The sequence below is a fragment of the Cupressus sempervirens genome, chromosome 9 (genome assembly GCF_028749045.1).
Source record: "Cupressus sempervirens isolate cs-2001-9-10 chromosome 9, ASM2874904v1, whole genome shotgun sequence".
In the NCBI taxonomy this organism is placed as follows: Eukaryota; Viridiplantae; Streptophyta; class Pinopsida; order Cupressales; family Cupressaceae; genus Cupressus; species Cupressus sempervirens.
In genome coordinates, this window is record NC_143126.1 from 687,758,980 (window position 1) to 687,781,106 (window position 22,127).

At 34.8% G+C, this 22,127-nt stretch overlaps 1 protein-coding gene across 6 annotated transcripts in view; it reads left to right on the top strand.

The window, feature by feature from the left end:
- The window catches only part of LOC149540592 (RNA pseudouridine synthase 7-like), a 232,021-nt gene that overhangs the window by 49,512 nt on the left and 160,382 nt on the right, over positions 1-22,127 (top strand). For all 6 annotated transcript variants that reach the window (XR_016356420.1, XR_016356421.1, XR_016356422.1 and 3 more), the window contains one exon: positions 13,494-13,594. Coding sequence is in view for 3 of the 6 variants with exons in the window: in XM_089801689.1 (XP_089657815.1) it covers positions 13,494-13,594 (101 nt within the window). In the remaining 3 variants the exon portion in view is untranslated. The remainder of the gene's footprint in view (positions 1-13,493; positions 13,595-22,127) is intronic.

The following is a 22,127-nucleotide window of genomic DNA, read 5'->3' on the forward strand; positions in this document are numbered from 1 at the left end:
AGCATTCCTCTCTCTTTGCAGCAAGGTGGTGCACACCTTTCCAAACCTAGGACTTATGAAACTAACTAGTGCACTATTGATTGTTGACACCATTTCTCGCCAATATGGTGATCTCACCAAGTTGAAAGGAAGACCTTGGCATAGAGGCAACACAACTCTTTTGTTGAGCAATGTCTCTTGCCTCCATTTAAATGCCTTGTCCAGTGGAGCTCTTTTGCAGGTGGTAATTTGTACTTCATCTTCATCTTCTACTTCCGGTATGGGCAAGAATGTATGTTATGAGGCTGCAATTGGATCAACGGGTAAATGCATTTTATTCTGGTTCCACCAGTATAAGCAGTTTGTTTCGATCTTAGAACCAATTTATCAATCTCTGCTTAGTTTTTTACAAACCCTACTATTTGTGCGTGGCACATAAATGGCCCATCCCTTTACCAATAGGGTCCATAAAGTGAGGTTTCATTCAAGAATATGAGCTATTTTTTGGTTTAGTATTACAATAATTATACTTCTAAAAAATTTGCCCCACCTCTTGGAGCCTATAAAATTCTTGTGGTATCTCCAATTCCAAAAAGGATATGCTATATCAATTTTAAATTAATTGGTTTCTTTCCCACCCATTCAACTTTCACTACCGGCAATTTTTGCAAAATTATTCCTCACTATTATAAGACAAGTGCAAAACAAAGATACAAAAACATTACAATAGAGGGCTAAACTTGTTTATTAATTTCTTTAAAAAATAAATTGGAATTTTTTTTGAAAAATTTCATCCCAAACCTGAAAAATTCCATCAAAATCTTAAAAAAATCCATTAAAAGAGTCGAGAATAGGGTCAAATGCTTAGATCTCTTTTATGGGAGTTGTTTGGCACCTCACAAATGATCCTCTTCAAAAATAATCACCTGCCCTTCATGTTAAAATTTTGGAGGTCAGATTTGTATTAAAATTAGAATCTTTGTTTAATTAGAATGCTGATGAACGGTCTGGAAAATGTATTTTTATAGTTCTTGAATGTAGGTTGTATTAATATTGAAGATATTAAACTATATATAATAATAACACAGCGACAAGTGTAGAAGATTGATTGTATTTATGTGTTCTACGGTGGTTATCACCCCTGTCGTCGATTGCATAATAATAAGGGTTTTTTAAAGTTGAGGAGACACGCCCACAAATGGATGTGCCTCCTATGTGGGAGACTCTTCTAGTCATGGGTGTCTCCTTGAAAATAATGACTTAACCAAACCACATACAGCCACTCAATCGTTAATAATGTCAGTCCAAATAGTCGCTGAAGTTGATAATAATATTTAAAATATGTATATGTATATATATCGATATATATGCTTTTTATAATTATTATTAATATCAACTTCTTCGATAACATATATATATATATATATATATATATATATATATATATATATATATATATATATATATATATATATATATATATATAAAAGAAATATTCTTTATTATGTCTCATACATATTTACTTATTATATTTATTCGACTGAAGCTACAAATCACTAACACTTCCTCTTAGCTAGGGAGGATAATGAGTATATCACCCTTAAAGTGATATTAGATAATATGGCATGTCTACGGATATCTTCTACAACATATCCACCATATTGTATGACATATCCATGGATATCTTACTACAAGATGTCCCCCATAATGTATGGCATATCCGTGGATATCTTAAGACATCCACCATATTGATCATTAGATGGTATGACATATCTACAGATATCTTATTACAAGGTATCCACCATTCTCTAATGATATTAAGAGTAATAGCCTACGGATATCAAGTCTCATCATATTCACCAAGTACTCAAAATGTCTATAAGGTATGTGCACACGTATCACTCGTATGATACTTACCATAGGGACATTACAATTCATGGCTTGTCCAGGGATATTGAATTCACCATGATATATTTGTACAATACAACTCATAGATATCTATTAGATGATATCTATCTCTCAATTGTCATTGATTTAAAAGATATACTCTATCATGATTTGCTTATACATCAACCATATAATATCCATCATAATAGAAGGTTAGACTATTGTAAGATCGTAACCTTACTATAGTACCACAAACAAACATCAATAAAAGATTGTCACCGTCCATGATGTTTGCACAAATTCATGACATCCACCATGAACATTTCCAGCGGGTGGAACAAAGGCATTCACCTCAAACTTCTCTCTCATAGAGAAGAAAACATTAAAAGGAATTTCATCTAGAACTTCTCTGTCACAAAGAAAAAAGCTCATTTAAAATATATCCTAGGTAATCACTGATGTTGAATCTTCCTCTCGATAAGGACTCCACTAAATATCTCCAAACTTGTCTTCAATAATGTATAAATGCCACTTTGGCAAAAGGCTTGGAGAAAATATTGGTTGTTGGATCTTCAATGATAATGTACTCTGAATGAATAATATTCCAAGTATCCATCTATGGTTGGGCATTTGCATAAAAGCCTTTTTGTTTACATACATGGAACTTCATCTCATAAGAAATAGTCCTCTGACTGCTACAGTTTACTGTTCACTAGAGAGTCCATCTCGACATGGTCTACTCCCTCTGAATCAAAATCAATTGAAGCATATCCTCTATCTATTCCTTCTGTCTTATAATCATACTTCGATTCATTGTAACATGAGTGAATGTACTGAACTGTGTGTTTATCCTCTAGTTTGGTTAGATCAGACATTCACGCTAAAGTGGCTCCCTTCTGATACTCCAAGTTCATGCATCAACCTCATGACTTTCAAGTTTACCTTTGACGGATGTGCCAAACTCCCTCTTGGTAGAGAAGGATACTCATAATTTTGATCATAGAAGATATCATAGCCTCACTTTATCTAGCATGAACATCAGTTGATTGATGAATCCTATATCAAAACTTTTTTGGAGCTACTATCATAAGATTGAGTCCTGCACAATAATTGGTGGCATGTCTAATGTGTAACAACCACTTTTCCTGGGTCTTAACTAACATCATATCATATCAAGGAATTACAGTTAATACTACATATTCATAGGAAGATAGTTATAATAGATATGTTCATGTGAATGAGATTAACAATTACAATCAGTTAAACAAATTTTTTATAACTAACAATTGAAGACACCATCAATGAATTTAACACAGAATTTAAAATCTACATACTGTAGAATTCTAAACCAAAATCCGTCTAGGGATGCTTCTGCGAAACCCAGGTTAGTTCATAAATACCGCTTAGGAAAAAAATAGCAATACCACTTTATCGAAATGACAAATACCATCAAATACCACTATATCATCTAGGGCATCAATTACACTGTATCATTTAGGGCATCAGATACCACTGTATCATTTAGGGCATCAGATACCACTGTATCATTTAGGGCATCAGATACCACTGTGTCATTCCTTTTCTTCCTATTGCTAACTATGGCAATAACATAAGATTAGAAAATATGCTCATAATTATTATTCTTATAAAAAGACTGAAATAACAATCCATCAGATAAACCTATCCCTTGCATATAGATATATTCCATGTTCAGTTGGAAGATCAATCGATCGAACTGGTTACCATTTACATTGATGAGGAAGGTTGCTTTTATTAAAGGAAATAATTAAATTCAATGATATAAATTAATCCATCATATCTTCTACTTGTGAAAACATCATAAAAGTAAAATAACTATTATCAATGAATGTTTGAATGCATAACTTATCTTTGCTTGGTGCATGTCCCAACATCTTGTGGAGAGAGGAAACATTGTCAGTGGCTTAACCTCCCAACCACGGATCTTAAACTTATCCCCACACTTTCTCTATTTAGAAAGGCCCTCCCTACTCGAAATAGACATGCAGCAACTTGACCAACCACTGAGCATCTGTCATGTCCCCTTTTTAGTGACATGTTATTTTTCAGTGAATTTTCCTATCATGGACTCTCGTAGGCAGATGATTTTGGTGAGAGAGTCATTCTGATGATTATTTGGGGATTGGATGGTCTTATTTGCTCTTGGAGAGATGGGGTTTATCATATTTTTATTTTATGTGTTATGCGGGGCCAAAATATTATAATTTTGAGTTGAGTTGCACTTTTTATTTTATAAAGTTACTTTTTATATAAAAGTGCATTACAAAGGGATTTCATAAGAATATTTTATGGATACTTCTAGAAGTTCTTAGTGGCTTCTTAGAAAAGTGAATAAATAGGGTGCTTGGCCTCTCATTTGGACATTCCATGACTTGAGTTTACACTACTTTCCTCTTTGAGCATTTGTGGCGCCATCTTGGTCTGCAGATTGTCATTTGATCATTAGGAACGGAGTCTCCTAAGGATTTGCATAACTGAGGAGGTGAAATATCCTTTGAAGAGTTGCACTTTGGAAGTGGTATTCAGTTACTTCAAGTTGGGCTTATTTGGTATTTAGACATTTCCAGCAGGGTTCGATTTCTCGGTTTGGACATACATTTTTGCTCATATTTCACTGTTGGCTAGGAGTTTGATTTTTATTTTTTGGGAGAATTTTCCTTGGAGCCTGGTGATTATTTCTATACCATTTTTGGCACCTTTCAGCCCAATATTTATTTTTGCCAGGTGCTGTACCAGTCTGTACATGTACGGCTGTACCTGCAGGCCGTACGATTAGCAAGTCTGAGGGCAGCTTGGAGTTGCATTATCATCATTTCGTCTTTAGCATTCAGTCTCCAACATTTGTTCAATCCAAGTTTTTTCATTTTAGTTTGTAATTGCAAGAAATTCTTAGTTGCATTCATCTAGTAAGGGTTTGTTTGTAATGTGCCATGTTGTAATGCTCTAAGTTGAAATCGCATATCATATGTAAAAGCATTTGGTTATCATTGAATGAATATATTGGCACTATTTTATAATACTAGTATAATCTTTATGCTCTAAACTTCTATTGCTTTCATCAAAGATTTCAAAGGATGGTCAGATCTACTCTCAAGTTTTACATTGGTATCATATTTTGTTTCAAACACTCGAACCATAGCTTCGAGCATGTTCCAACAAATTTGGAATGCCACTTCTGAGTGGATCTAGGCGGCTCCTGGAACTGCACACCTCTAATAACTCCCTATGGTGTCATTTGGACAGTTTCATTTGGCACCATTGATTTCTTGGGCCACCATAATTACGTTGTCATCCATGTGCAACACAATTCAGATCACCCCACCTTTATGAGCAGCACCCCATGCGGGCTCAACCAAATTAAATGCCTACGTTTGCACTTTCGGATCCAAAGAACATGCACATTGGCATCCTTTCATAGCATTGCACCTAGTGCTCTATTATGATAATAGATAAGTTCTATTATTAGTTAATGGTTATCTATTTGTAATCAATAGTAAATATTAGAATGTTTCTAATATTAGTTAGTCAACAGTTATATGTTAGCTTTCTTTTAGCTAGAATAAAATGTTTCTATTCTTTATGATCGTTTCCTAAGGAAACATCGTTCAATACTTTTGTATATATTGACCTCTCGGTCTCTGTGAATAACAAGCAATTATTTTACCAATTACTTTGTAATATGGTATAAGAGCCGCTTCTTTAAATATTTTTGAGAATCATAATTTTTTTTTGAAATTATCAAACCCTATTTTCGAATTTTTTTTTTTGAAATATTTGCTTCGAACTAGGATTTGTTTAAGAATATTGGCCATAAATATTCACTTTTTTTTGGGCCTTGTTTGAAAAAACGTAACTTTTTTTGGGCATTTTCATCCATTTTTTTTGCACATCTAGGGTTGGGAGCAATGCCAAGGGTTTCTTAAAACCCTCAGTAACAGATTCGTGCCCTAAAACTATGTTTTCTGATATAGATTTGCCATTAGTTTCAAGCTTTTTCAGCTCAGGACATTTCTGTTCAAAACCCTACTTTTTGGGCTCGAATTTTTATTTCTGATCACAAATTCTTGGTGGGTTTTTCTAGAGCTCAATTGGGTTGTTAGATTTTTCTGGGTGCCTTGATTTTTGTGCCTCAATTTTCAAGCCAGCGGATCCCAAGACTGACAACATATTCTTTTTGGGCTTTTCGAGCTCTATTCTGGGTGCCCCTTCAGATTTTCTTGGTCTTCTGTTTTTTGCCTCAAAGTATGCACCTTCACAGATTTTCACGCTTTTTCATTGAAAAATGTGCTATGGCATGTTTGACTAATATTTTTCTCGAGAGCAATTTAAAATTCAATGGTTGGAATTATGGCACTTGGAAGCAGTGGATAATAGCGATTTCTGAATATTAGAATATTGATCAGATTGTTCTGGGTGTTACATAGCATCCGAATGCCTCTAGTAATGTTTAAGATACATGGGATCTGAATAATTGGGAGGCAGTGATCCTTCTCAAATTATCTGTAGCTGATGATCAACTCTCTCAGATTCCATTTGACAAGACAGCTGCTGAGATATGGGCACATCTCAAGAATCTTTGTGAGATTTCTGACAAAAGCAAAGCCTTCTTTTTGAAAATGACTTTTTTTACTATATCATGGATGAGCAAACATCGCTCTAGGCTCACTTGAATAGGATTTAGGGAATCCATGATTAGTTGCTTGCCATCGGTCGCAAAATGGAAGAAGAGAACATTGTGGTTATCACTCTCCAGAGTTTACCCAAGTCCTACTAGCATTTTATCGAGATTCTCAACATCATGTCTTCTGGTGTTGATATGAAGTTCACAGATCTTTGTACTCTTCTGCTTCAACAAGATCGGTGGAAATAACAGTTCGATTGCAGTTCTAGCTCCAACTGCACAAAGCAAGCCTTTGCTGCTAAATCCTTTAAGAAGGGTAAGGCAAGTCTCAACAGTCTTCTTAGTAGAAGTCCTCTGCTCCAGCTTCAGAAGGCTCCTAGAAGAACATTCAATGCAATTGTTGCCACAAGTTTGGTCACATGAAGGTTGAATGTCGAAAACGCTTAGCTACCCATTCTAAGTAATCAAGTTTGCAGCCCAAAGAGAACAACAAAGAGCACATTGAGAAGAAGGAATTCGCCTTTTATGCCTTTATGGCTAAAAGACCTGTAGATCATGTGAAGTTGTCTGCTTGGTATATTGATGATTCAGATGCCTCTCGTTATTTCACGCCTGCAAAGACTAGTTCATTGACTACCAGCCTTATTCATATTTTGTTATTTTTGGTGGTGGAGAAAAGTACACCGTTGTTGGCAAGGCACCATTCAGATTTAGTCAGCTGGGAGGAATCTCATTTTCCTCGATGTGTACTACGTTATAGGGATGGAACTAAATCTACTCTTAGTCAGTTAGTTGCTACAACATTCTCCGCAGTTGGATGTGGCCTTCAGTTCACAAAAGTGTACCATCATTGATAGGGTGACTCAGTCTATTATTGCAGTGGGTCTTGAGGTTCATGGTCTTTTCTGACTTACTGATTTTGGTGATTCTCAAGACTTAGCTATGATTGCTCGGTGCTCTTCTATTAGCACACTTTGGCATCAATAGTATGGGCACTTAAATGTGCATTATCTCTCTTAGCTTGCTCGGGAAGAGCTTGTCCTCGATTTGCCAAAGATTCAAACTCAATAGCTTGGTGTTTGTGATGCATGCCAGGCTGGGAAGTAACATTGCACAACTTTCACCAGTGGCGATTCATGGTGAGCTTCTTAGATATTTTAACTTGTTCATGCCGACCTCTGCAGCCCTATGGCCACTCCTTCTGTTCTTAGGTCCAGGTATTTTCTGTTGTTTGTTGATGATTTTAGTAGAAAATTGTGGGTATATTTTCTTAAAAAGAAATCAAATGCATTTCCTGTATTTCAGAAGTTTAAACCTTAAGTTGCCTACTGTAAAGATGAGCACAATTAGAATAGCCCTAGCCATGGTAACATAGTTTGACTGGAAGGTCCATCAGATGGATGTCGAGAGTACTTTCCTGAATGGTGATCTCTATGAAGAGGTCTACATGATGCAACCTCCTAGTTTCAAGGTTGCCAATAAAGAACATTGGGTTCTCAGATTAGTGAAAGCTCTCTGTGGCTTGAAACAGGCCCCTCAGGCATGGTACATAAAAATTGATAAGTACCTCAGTGATCAATACTTCCAGAGAAGTTTTTTAGACTGAAATTTGTACATCAAGACTTTTGACAGTGACATTATCGTTCTGGTTATTTATTTGGATGATTTGATCATCACTAGATATTTAACATCTTTGATTTAGGGAATCAAACAAAATTTATGCCAGTCTTTTGATATGATTGACCTTGGGTTCATGCATTATTGCCTTAGTATTGAGGTTTGACAATAGTCCTCTGGTATATTCATCTCTTAGTCCAAATATGCCACGACTTTGTTAGACAAATTCTGTATGTAGGATTGCAAGTGTGCATCTACACCATGGAGAAAGGTCTCAAGTTATCAACCAAGTCTGATTCTCCTCCTGTTGATGGTACTACATACAAGCAACTAGTAGGCAACCTCATCTACCGGCGTGCTACTAGGCCTGATATCAGCTGCACAGTTAGCTATGATAGCTTCTAAGACCTATCATTGCTACTAGGCCTGATATCAACTTCACAGTCAGCTACATCTCACATTTTATGAGAGCTCCTAAGACCTATCATTGGATGGCAGCAAAGCGTGTGCTTCTTTATGTGAAGGGCACTACAGATTTTTGGACTCTTTACTCTCGAAGTTCTAATCCTAGACTCAGTGGGTTCACAGATTTAGATTGGGCAGGCTCTGTTGATGATAAAAAGTCAAACTTCTAGATATGTGTTCTGTTTGGGATACGGTGTTGTCATATGGACCAGTAAGTAGTAGGCAGTTTCTCTCTCCTCTACAAAGGCTGAATAAAGAAGGACAGTCAAGGTAGGTTGTGAAGCTGTTTGGCTTCATTAGATGCTTGGGGATACATAGATGTCAGTAGTAGGAATGACCACATTGTTTGTTGATAACGGAGGTGTTATCAAATTAGTACGATATCCAATCTTCCATGAAAGAACCAAGTGTGTGGATGTTCATTGTCACTATATACGACAATTGGTTGAAGATAGGACAATACACTTGCAGTATGCTCTTACCACAGATCAGATTGTAGACATTCTCACCAAGCCTTTTGGTCCTGATAAGTTTGTTAAATTCAGAGGACAATTTGATGTTGTGGATTAACCATTAAGGGAGGGTATTACAATAATAGATAAGCTTCTATTATTAGTTAATGGTTATCTATTTTTAATCTATTGTAAATATTAGAATGTTTCTAATATTAGTGAGTTTGTAGTTATCTGTTAGCTTGCTTTTAGTTAGAATAGAATGTTTCTATTCTTTACAATCGTTTCCTTAAGGAAACATCGTTCAATTCTTTTGTATATATTGACCTTTTGGTCTTTGTTAATAACAAGCAAGTATTTTACTAATTACTTCCTAATACGCTCCGCTTGAATTCTCGTCCAGGTCAAACTACCCAAATCTCAAAATTTAAAAGCTTATCCAATATCATGAGCCGGACCCTTCTGTTCAGCAACTCACTCATGATGACCAAGTTATAATGTTGGAGAAAGCTCAACACACAAGCCCAGATGGATACACACACGAATGGTGCAATAGATCTTCATCTTTCGCTTCATCTCATCTTCATCCTTCAAGAACATGACGCCTATCATGGAGCCCAATGTAAAAGCATAGATAGGCTACAAAGCTCCGTAACCGATGGTCCCTGCACAACCCACAACAACTTGCTTCCATTCTAGAGCATTTAATGCCAACAATCTCCTAAATGTAGGAGTATTCATCTCCTCATTTTTATTCTCATTGCATTCTTCTTCACCCATATTTTCTTGCCCTGGAATTACACGTCTTGATCAACAACTACGGTTTGATCCATTCCGTGCATGTATGCTTCTGTTAGCTAATAAAGTACTAGCTGGAGAAATTCTTACAGTAGAACTGCTTGTTTGCATTTGCCCATTCTTTGCGCTCAGTTGCTGCAATTGCACCACCAAAGCTGTGTAAGCACCATTGGGCTTATGAATGAGTTCTTTATGTTTACCAGCTTCAATCACTCTGCCACTGTGAACCTCTGCTATTTTATCTGCATTGTGTATGGTCAGCTAGGTCTGGTCAAACAAAAATTAGAAAGATCGATAATCATTTTCAGCTACTTTTGGTGCTCTCAACTCACGGCGAACATAAATCTCCAATTGTTGTCCACAAACCATATGCATTTTTTTACAATACTCTTTCAGACCTCTGACTGAGACTCCATCAATGATAATAAACATATAAATCTACGACAACATCACATCTTTTCTCCTAGGCTTTGCTCTGATACCATGTTAAAATTTTGGAGATCAGATTTGTATTAAAATCACAATCTTTGTTTAATAAGAATGCAGATGTATTGGTCTGAAAAATGTATTTATAATTCTTACAATAATTTCAGAGAAGCTCTTCCTATATATATAGGACCTGAATGCAGGTTGTATTAATATTGAAGATATTAAATTATATACAGTAATATCATAGTGACAAGCAGTAATACGTAGAAGACTGATTGTATTTGTGTTTTGTGGTGGTTATCACCCCTGCCGTCAACTGCATATTAATAATGGATTTTTTAAGTTGAGGAGACACGCCCATGAATGGATGTGCCTCCTACATGGGAGATCCGTCCATTGGTGAGTGCATCTCCCTGAAACTAATGACTTTTCCAAAACATATACGACCACTCAATCGCTAATAATGCTAATTTAAGTAGTCGTTCAAGTTGATAACAATACTAAATAGATGTATATATCTCTCTCTACATATATCTAGTTTCCATAATTATTATTAATTTCAACTTCTTCAATAACACACACACATATAACAAAGAAATATTCTTTGTTATGTCTCATACATATTTACATATTATATTTGTTTGACTGAAGCTACAAATCACTAACACTTCGAAATGCCAAAATGGAAACCAAATGTAAATAAAATGATATGTTTTAACAATGAATGGTCTCATAAAGGGCCATTTTAGGGTTTTGAGGAAAAAATAAATAAAAAGCTCTATTTTTAATCACATGCTATAAGTCAAATTTTCACTTTGAAGTTTTTAAGTGAAAATTGCCGTTGGTCATCCAGAGGCATTTGAAAATGCCTGAGTGCAAGTGGATGCTCATAGGGAACACACTTTCTCGTTGTGGGTATACCTAAATGCATTGTAACCTACACAACCGCATCCAAAGGCCCTTGCAATTAGATGAACCCACATCCAGAGGCAGGGGGTGCACAAATCTGGTAATTAATGGGGCAGAACAAGAAGTGAGGAAAGAAAATGAGAGTTGAGGAATATGGAGAAGCTTGCTAAGATGAGCAAGGGAAGACAAAGGCACTTGCAATCAAATGAACTCGCATCCGGAGGTAGGGGGTGCACAAATCTGGTAATTAATGGGGAAGAACAAGAAGTGAGGAAAGAAAATGAGAGTTGAGGAAGATGGAGAAGCTTGCTAAGACAAGCAAGGGAAGACAAAGGCACTTGCAATCAAATGAGCCCACATCTGGAGGTAGGGGTGCACAAATCTGGTAATTAATGGGGAAGAACAAGAAGTGAGGAAAGAAAATAAGACAAGCAAGGGAAGATATTGTATTTAGATTAAGACTTGGCACATGGGAACTAAATTTATAGAATGGAAGCAAACAATTGGCTGTGACGAAATGAAGATTAGGGGCAGGTAGTGAGAGGGAATCTAAGAGTGAGAAGAGGAAAATGAGGAGGAGGATATGTTTAGGCAATAATAGAGGGCAATGAGGAAGGGAGGGGGAGAAAGAAGTGAGATAGAGTGGGGCTTGGTTTTTGGAGGGTTTAGTAAAGACGATAAAATTCAATTTTCACCCTTAATCGTAATTGAATCGGTTAGATGGTTTCTAACTTGAGTTTAATTTTGAAAGATCTTTCTTACTTAGCAAGGAACTAGGTATCCTTAGATGAATGTGGCACATAGTGTTAGATGAGTGTTTTGCTAGATCAAATTTTGACATCTACTAATGCTTAAGGTGATCACTATGCTTCTTGATTCTAGTGTTAATGATACAACTAGTTTCACCAATATAAGGCATCCCACAAGAGCAACCAGCCTTATATACCCCAAAGTTGAGTAGAACATTTCTTGGATCTTTGGTGGAGGGGAAGACGTTTATAGTTGTAGAATAGGGCTAGAAGCCACATTGAGGCTTTTCCTATGAAGGATTCTTGAGATGCCTTATATGCATAGGAAGATGACAACATAGACATAAATAGGCATATCATCCATTGGTTTTTGAGTGCCACATGGTTTGGTCTGTCTGAATGCTTTAGTGATTTGTTTGTTGTTGACCCATTTAATTTGAAAACTTTGGAAAGGTGCGAGTATGCTTGGTTATTGTGTCCCTTATTGCAAATGCAAAAGGTCCTAGTAGTCAGAGTCTTTAAGAGATTGGCTTTTCTTGTAGTATGGTAAGATGAGGACACATGTAGGTAGAAGTTGGTGTAGGTGGATATTTTGAAGACATGATGAGCAAGGTAGCCAATCCCTTTCTTGATGAGAAGGATGCCTAGGAAGAGGAGTTTGTTATTAGATTCTAGCTGTTTGGTGAGCTTGATGCATTTGGGAATATTATCAAGGTGAGAGTGGAAGTTTTCTAATTTCTCAAGGCCATGGGGCTAACATATGTTAGTATTGTCAACTAAGCGCTTCCTTCATTGGAGTTTGAGGTGGTAGGAGTTGGGGGCTAGATCTTCAAAACGTTCCTTGTAAAGGCTAGTCACGACAAGGGATAATAGAGATCCCATGACAACACCATCGTATTGTTCATAGATCACACCTTGAAAGGTGAAAAAAGTGAACTTTAGGCACATTTCCATAGGAGAGGCTATCTCATCATTGGTTTTGCACCTAATTAGTTCAATGGAGACATTATCAAGAATTTTGGTAAGCAAGGACTTCACATTAAAGCTATCTGGAATCCTTCTTTTTGTCTTTATCAAAGTTAACAAAATGGGCAAAGTCCTTGATGAAAGAACTAGAATTACGTTTTAGAGTATAGATAATTGAGCCAAGTTGGCTGTAGGTTTGTAGGTTGGGGAATTAGTGATGTATACAATGGGCCTAAATAGAATGCCAACCTTGTGAATTTTAGCCCTTTTTAGCAATCAAATAATTGGGAGATCCATTGTCTATTTGTTTAGTTCTTGTAGTCCAATGGATGAAGTTAGGGGAAGTTTCTGATAATGTTATCTTTGCTACAAGGTTATATTAAATCAGAAGGCCAATCGACTTTCATAATTTAAAATGGATTAATTAGTCAAACAAAAACATCACTATGTCCAATCTTGTCTATTTCTTATAAAATTTTGCACAATTTGATTTGAATGGTATTGATCAATTGGATTTCAGTTATATCCGTTTAGTTTAGTGAATCTTTTTTGGAAATCTACTTGAAGTATTTTTGTTTTCAGGTTGAGGCTGTAAAATCAGGAAGAATATGTGTTGATGGCAATATTGTGCCAGATGAATATATTGTTAAAGCTTCCCAGACACTTAGCCATTTTGTTCACAGGTAACAGTACTACTTCATAAATTTTACAGTTTGATTACCTTTTGTATTGAAATAAGAGAAGCTGTTCCAAATCTTTCTGTTAAGAGACGACGAAAAGTTATTTGCAAGACTTGACTTGCAATGCAGGCCAAGATTAGACTTGCAATGCAAACCTGTGATGTAAATAAAATATTGATATAAAAGTCAATGATTAATCGAAACAAAAGTCATAAATCTAATTGAATTATGACATTTGTGAACAAGCATTATAGTAATAACTAATCAAAAGAAATCATCCATTGAAATTAAAACTCAACAATATCTCTTCTCTGGGTTAAAAAGTCTTCTTGGATTTTTCATTTGGCTTATAATTTGCTTAATGTAGAGATAGATTAATAGCTCTTGATTGACACAGGTTGCGGTTTATGTTTGTTTCTGGCCTTCAAAATGTGGAATGTGATTGCTCATGCCAGATTGGATTTGCCATTTAACATGAATGGCCTACTGATTGTGGTACATGATTACCTATTTGTTGATCTGCCGTTGATTAGATGGATGACAGTCTAGTATTTGTTTTGTTCACGTTGTAATGGAATATGCCCATCTTCACATAAACTGGCTTAATAGTGTACACCTATTTTTTTAAAAATTAACAGCTGGTGATTGTTGCAAAATCATTAGCTTACTTGGATGGCTGTTTCACAATTCTTTGTGAGCTTGCTATGTCATATAGGAATCCTTCAAGTTTGAGCATGATGAGATGTATAGGATCTTGTATCTTCTTCACAAACATTAGGAAATATGCAAATTTCCTAATGAATGAAAGCTGAAGCAGGTGTAAGATACAAATGTAGATGTAATGCAGTTATACAATTAGTAGTTATAAATTTAGGAAGTCCTTATTTATCAATGTACTGTAGATAAAACAGTAGATCTAAATAGTTCACAATGATTAAGTGTTGCACATAAACAAATAAAGGTACAGAGTGTTTCCAAATGTTGAAAACCTTTTTAGGAAGAACAATTGATAAAATCAGTTAGCAGATAACCAATCTAATTCTTTACAATCAAATATTTGATTAATCTTCAACTAATCATCACCACTATGATCCCTGAGTGGAATCAGCTTTCTCGGACAAGGGTTTTCATTCTCAAATCCTATAATGAAAACCAAAAGGGTTTTTGTCCATCGGATCTCCTGCACCAATGTTTGTCTTCGTAAGATTCAATCTCCAAAATGGAATGAACAGCAAAATGACGATCAAAAGATCATCCGTTTCATCCATTCACCTCCTATAATAGATTCTCCTTTCATGCCTTTCCATTTGAATTTCCTTTCCTTTCCAAGATAAGTTCAGCCAAAGAGATGTTTCAGGCTCTGAAGAACTTGTACAAATTCAACAAAACCAGCAGAGCTCTAGCCCGGGAGTCAACTTCTGCATGCTAAAATGGCTAGAGAAGAATCAATTCTTTTATACTTTATGAAGATTACAAGACCCAAATGGGTTACACTCAAGCAGCTAACAATGGATACAACATAACATCACAATACATATACAATCCCTCCAAGGTTTAACACAATGATTCACCATTGGAATCATGAAACAATGGGTGAAGGTGGACTCTTCAAAGAGGAGAATGCCATATCCAAAATACACGCATGCATCTGCAATTGCATAATGTCTCTTCAAGGCTATCAAAATACATCATCCTCATCACATCACTACACTTATACCTCCCATAATATAAATGCTTCTTCAAGGCTATCAAAATACATCCTCCTTATCACATCAATACACCTATACCTCCCATAATAACAAACAAGGCATATGGCTTCAATGGAGCCCATACTCTATGAACAACAAAATCCTCTAAGAGGAAAATCTCTCAACTTCAATGTTGAGCCCAACTAACCCCTTCACCCAAGGCTTCTCTTCCCTCTCAAGGGTGAGTGAAGCCTTCACACCCATTAACATTCATCCACACAAAAATAAGGAAAAATCTGCAAGAGAAATCCATCACAAACAATGACATATACCAACAATCTCAACACAAACACGTTACATGAATCCTAACACAAAATGAACAAACAACATCATTGAGCAAGTGCAATGAGAGTTGTGGCATGGGCACCAACCTTGGTCCAAGCTATAGGCAAAAATGAAAGTTGTTGCAAAGCTCCCTTCTCCTTATTCTTTCTCCTTCCAAAACCCCAGTTGTCTCTAAACTTAGAGAATGGGTGAACACCCCACTAGTTTGTCCAAGTCCACTAAAAAGTCTCTCCCACTATCTCTTTTTCGCAAAAAAAATCAAGCCACTATCTCTTACAACTTTGTCCCTACCAAATTTGCTACTTTTGACTAAGTGGTAAGATTAGGATGAACTCATGGGACAGCTCAATTTTCGAATTGGTGGAAGAATGCATTGGTTAAGGGGTCCCGTAGGCTAGCTAAGCACTATAATGGCCAAATTTAGCCGTCTAACATGTTATGCTAACATATAGGTGGCTTATTTTCACAAAAATGGCGCTTTGGGACCATATATTGACCTCTAAAATCTTTATCAAGTTTGAATTCGAATTTCCTTTGATGATGACCCATCCTATCCTTTCTCCGAGTGGATTTACTCAATCTTTTGAAAGGCAATTGGTTTGAGATTAAGTGCTACAATGACCAAAACCCTAGGTGACATGTCATCAACACATAAACAATTTACAAGTGTTAATTGACACATTAAAACACATCACACACCACCATGACATGTCCCTGAAGTATTTATGAATTTAAATTTACTACACACATGCCAACTTACATTTATGATATAAACATATCACAACGAGGCTTTGAATCTTCCAAAGATTCGCCTTGGCTAAATTGTGTTCACATAAGTTTGGACCTTGTTTCCCTAATTAATTTCAATGGTTCAATTTCCTACACACTAAACTCGATCATCAATAGACCAATGAAAATCATATAAAAATACATGTATATAGATGCATGACAATTTTAATACTTCATAATTCACATAAATCAACATATTCAAATTTCCATAATTAACCTTTCTTTTTCTAATCATTTTCCTATAAAAACCATTCGAAACATTAAGATATCAAAATTTGCATATCAACATTATTCTTTCCCTAACACAATCAAATTAATATTCTGAATCACATTATATTCCACTTGCTATCATGGTGATGAAATATTGAATCCTTAACTATTAGATCATCAAGCATATAAATTAGGTTGTAGTACATATCATAAGTAAAATCCACCCAAATGTAAACATCCCACTAATAGCTTTTATTCAATTAAACATGGTGATATTTCTAATGTTATTCCAGTATCATTATGAGATAACACATCATAATGCATATGTCTTTAAAATCACTTATGTCAGGCAATCAGGATGTTATACAATCATGTCTACATAGGTTCAAAATTAGTCATTAGATAAATACATTGCATCTTGTTAGTCAATATATATTATATCCTCACCTTAATTATCATCCACCACAACATATCCACCTAATAGTACTTGCACAACAATTGTCTTATTATATTTACATCATACTGAGTTCTATCGAGTAGGCCCTTATCCAAATTGATAACAATTTCCGTCTATAATTATTAGTAGTACCCACAAGAGTGGGTGTTGATTCATCTTTCCACAATGACCACCTAAATCAATTATCCTAATAGATCATAAAATACCATGAACTCATCGACGTAGTTTCTAAGTTATGACATCTCGAGCCTTTATTCTATAGGGTTTAAGCTTATCAACCTAATGTAATTCTGAATAGAATACTTAGCACAAAATAATTCAATAAAATCTCAGGTTCATTATTGATGTAATGTTTCCACTTGGATCCTCTGGGTCTGTTCACCATCATATTAATTGTTACAGGCTTCTTCCTATTAAACCTTTGAAAATGCAAGTTGATTGCAATATAATTCTTAAGGCACACAATATGGCTTAACCATTGTATCTGAAATTTATACTGTTCTTGATTCCACAGTTATACTGATGTCCGCATCTTGAACAAATGTAAGTCCTATCCTGATATTGTTTTGAAGTTCATTATCAATGCAATATTCTAGAATGACCCTTGATGATGATAAATATATTTAGAGTGGTCTTGGATCAATAATTACAAACTCTGAATGTAATGTCCCTCACTCAGTTATCTGAGACTGAAATTTAAATTCTTGACTCTTGTTTTGCAACCCTCCTAATTTGATAGTGATAGTATCATTTCGAGAACATTTGTATATCTTAGACTCCTTATAGACTTGTTACCGTTTACATATCTTACTATTTAGATCTCTTATTGATCTTATAACCTGTATGCTAAGAGAGGTGAACAATGAAGTCTTTGATTGATTTTTATGATATTGTTGTAGATCCGCTCAGCAGATGTAAAATGGATTAATATATGAAATAGTTTCTCTTTAATGCCAGTTCAGATATAATTCATTAATTAACAGTCTTTTCTTCATTCTGTACGTGACTCTCATTCCCTTTTTCTTATCTCTTGTCTACTCGCACTTTTGCCATTATTTCTATTATTGTTTGTAATCTTTGATATGACTGACTCCTTCCTTCCTAACCTTTCTCTCGACACTAATGAAACTCTTCTTAGTTATTATATCTTTGACCTGGCCTTGATTCCCATTGATGGCGTTGATGATGCTTTCTGATGGGGGTCAGTGTGTGATTTGTAATATCACGAGTTTAACTATCAAGCATTGAATACATTCTCTCGAATACCATATCAAATGATAAACACATACTGTCCATTCTTTGTTGTCCTGAATGTTGGCTCTGCTGGTAAGGTATATTATATTCTTTTCTCTTCATGGGCATCGTGGGTTCCTCTTGATGATGTAATCTTGCTAACATCTACTGTATCCTCTGCAGTTGTTGATTGCACCCGTTAATCTCCTCATATGCGGCATACCCCTCATTGGCTAGTCATGCCTCTTCTCCTTTCTCAGTGTTGATGCATAATATAGTGGTCTATGGAGTTGCTATATTGATATGACCATGCACATTTAATCCTGCTGCAACCACTGGTGATTATCTTTCACTATGCAAATGTACTCTGAATGATGTGTGATATATTATTGCATTCACTGCCAGTAATCTATTCATTCCGATTACTTTTATTTGCTAATGATATTAATGTCAAATTCTTCCAAAGTGTTCACAGATTATGGTTTATACTGGTATCCTTCTGATTACTTTTATTTGCTAATGATATTAATGTCCAATTCTTCCGAAGTGTTCGCAGATTATGGTTTATACTAGTATCCTTTTGCTGCGATGGTGATCACCAGCTTGAAATGGAGATCTGAATGCTTCCCTTTCATGTTATGCCTGTCTCTAATTTCTATATCCTTCTATATATATATCAGTTTTTCTTCCATATCTATCTGTCATTATGGTTGTGATATGATTACTGGTTTGGAGATGTATTAGACCTGGCTTACTCTCCCGCTGTTTAATATTCTGCTATCGATGCTGGAGCATATATGTTGGCTTATTCCAATCATTCTTTGTGCTTTGGTGAATGGAAAGGCTTCTTATGGGTTACTCATCACTAATGTCTTGCGTCACCTATGGATGTTGTGCCATGGTTTTTTGATGTTTGACGTGCTTCCCTTCTCCTTGCTGCTAATACCCGATATGATTGCTAGCCCGCATCCACGGTAATGTTGATGTCCCCATATTTGAAATTGACCCTATCAGTGATTCTTGTTTGTTGACTTCCATGTTGTATCCTAGCCAGGTGCTCCTTGTTGAGTAGTTCTAACTCCATCTTCCATTCACGATCCGAATGTCTATCAATCTTCCTTTTGCAATCCGATAACGTCTATTCTTCCCTTGATTACTCCCCCTACTATGTCTGGCTATCTATCCTATATATACTTGTATGATAGAATGAATATGACCTTTTAGACGTCTAATTGTATTTTGATATTTGAATGTAATTACGATTAGCATATATTTTAATCTCTTTTTAACAATATATTCTTACAATTAATATTTTGTATTAAATGTTCATATTTAATATTTGTTGTAAATTGGAAGATACACTTTTGATGGTATATATTATAATATATATCATAATTATATTATCATTATCCTTAATTAAAATATAATTTAGGTTATAATAAATAAATGGTAATATTGGTTTAACTTATTAAAATTTATATCTTTTATTATAAATAATTTTAATTTGGATAATAATACTCTATAAGATATTATTATTATTCATTTAACTTCATCAATATAATTATTATTTATTGATTTAATCTTATATTAACTCTAGAAATGGGGACATTACAATTGATAAGAAAAATGCCAATCATGACATACTTAGATCCTAAAACCTTCTTACCATCGTTCTATCATAAGGTGTATGGTAACAATATATAATTTATGTTCTATACACAAGAGATAGAAATATGACATCTCCTCTCCTTACTCTACCTAACTCTAGTCATATTTGTGTTATTAATATTTATAATAGGGTACTAGGGAAGGGGCCATACATTAAGTTACATGCATTTACATGTATAAGTGTTTTTAAAATGGCTTTTTAGTGCAAAATTGTGGTCTCTATAGGCATTTGCATATTCACATGTAAATGGGTTGAAAGACATGTAAATACATAACTTAAGTGATTAGTTAAGCACGTCTTATTGATTTTTGAGGAAATAACACTTAAGTGGGTCAAAAATAATATTTGCATAATAAAATTAACATTTTATGAGCAAATATCATTTCAAAAAGTAATATTTAACTTGTATGTTTTGAATAAACATAAAGTTACCCAAAAATAAATTAAACTATATAGTTAATGTAGTCACTTAAGTGAAAAATTAAAAAGTGACTCAATTTAAAAATATAACATAAAGTGCTCTTTAGTTACTTTAAGTGATAAATTTTAATGATAAATTAACTTAAAAACACAACCTAAAATGATTTTATGTTATATTTTTTAAAAAGTGAATGCCAACATTAAAATATAACATGATTTTTTAAAAATCACGCAGTTACACCTAGAGAGTCCACTTTCTGGGTACTAAAATGATCAAATCTTTTGATTGCTAACTCTGATTAAGCCCTAAGATAGATCAAATCGAAGGGAAAACCGAAAGCAATGATTTGAGCAAAACCAAAATACCAAAAACTAACAAACACACACTCAAAAATGAAAAAAATGACGTTGAAGGCTTTAAAAATCAAGCATAGGCTAAACAAACAGAAAATTAAAAAGATTTGACGGAAGCCTTCAGTAAAATAATTCATTATATCAATTGGAGTCGATTGATTGATCAATGTTATCCAATTAAATAATAAATTAACTTAGAGAAAAATAAACTAAGTTAAAAAAGTTTCGTATTGTTACCTACATTTTGTGGTCACAAAATGCTGGACAACAAGACCTACAATGCAGAAATCAACTTACAAAACTTATATTGTTTCTGGCAGTAAACTGCACAAAAAATATGCAATAAAAATATTATTACATCAATCTGAAGATTGAATACTTACAGTAGATATCTAACAACAAACAATTACTGAAGACTAAAAACTATATAAAACTATTTGACTGAATGATTGTACCTTTTACTTCATTCTTGTTGAAAGATTGGCAGAAGTTCTTAATAACTAGCAGATATAAGCTGCCATTCTTCTTGGCATCAGCAGCAGCATTTTTTTATACCTCAAAATGTATCGAAAACCCTTTATGAACTGAATCACTCTATTATCTAATAGCATGACAGCTCTATCTACCATAGGGGAATTAGTAATGCCTTCCAAAGGCTGTGCCTGATCCAAAAAGGAAGTAGGAGCTTAAACTAATGAATTGCACCTTTTCATATTAGTGAGTGGTGCCTCAAGATAAGGAAATGAGCTCATTAAAAGGTCACTTCCTTTACATGATATTAACAACATTTAAGTTGCAGCCAGTGGGCCCAGATAAGGTACAACTGGTATAAATAGTTCTACAAGATAGATTGGAAAAACAGCTAAAATATGAACAATCACTTCAAATTTGAAACATGCACACATCATACTAAATATCTGTAATTACCCTGCCTGGTTATAGCTTAGATAAATACTAATTCTACCAATTTTCTCACTAGTCAAATGTTTGACATTTCAACAAACACTTGGCAGACCATTATTTTATCACTGTATAGTATGATGTTTTGAATGTATTCGTCTTTGTGTTTTTGGCACATATGATTTTTTGCAAAATTAACTATATTGAAGGTAATTGCTAAATCTAAGTACCAAAGTGGACAATAAATGCCAAATATTGAACTGTGCTAATTTATTGAACTGCTATGAATTTCAAATTACATAGAATTGGATTTTTAACCATATCGATCTTTGAAATCTGATTCACATCATAAATCTGTCCAGTTCCCTTTATCAGCTACAAATGATGATCAATTATTACTAGCAGCACTACACACTTTAGAGACGGGCAAGATTATGCAGCTACAGTCCAGTATAACCAATCACAGCTATA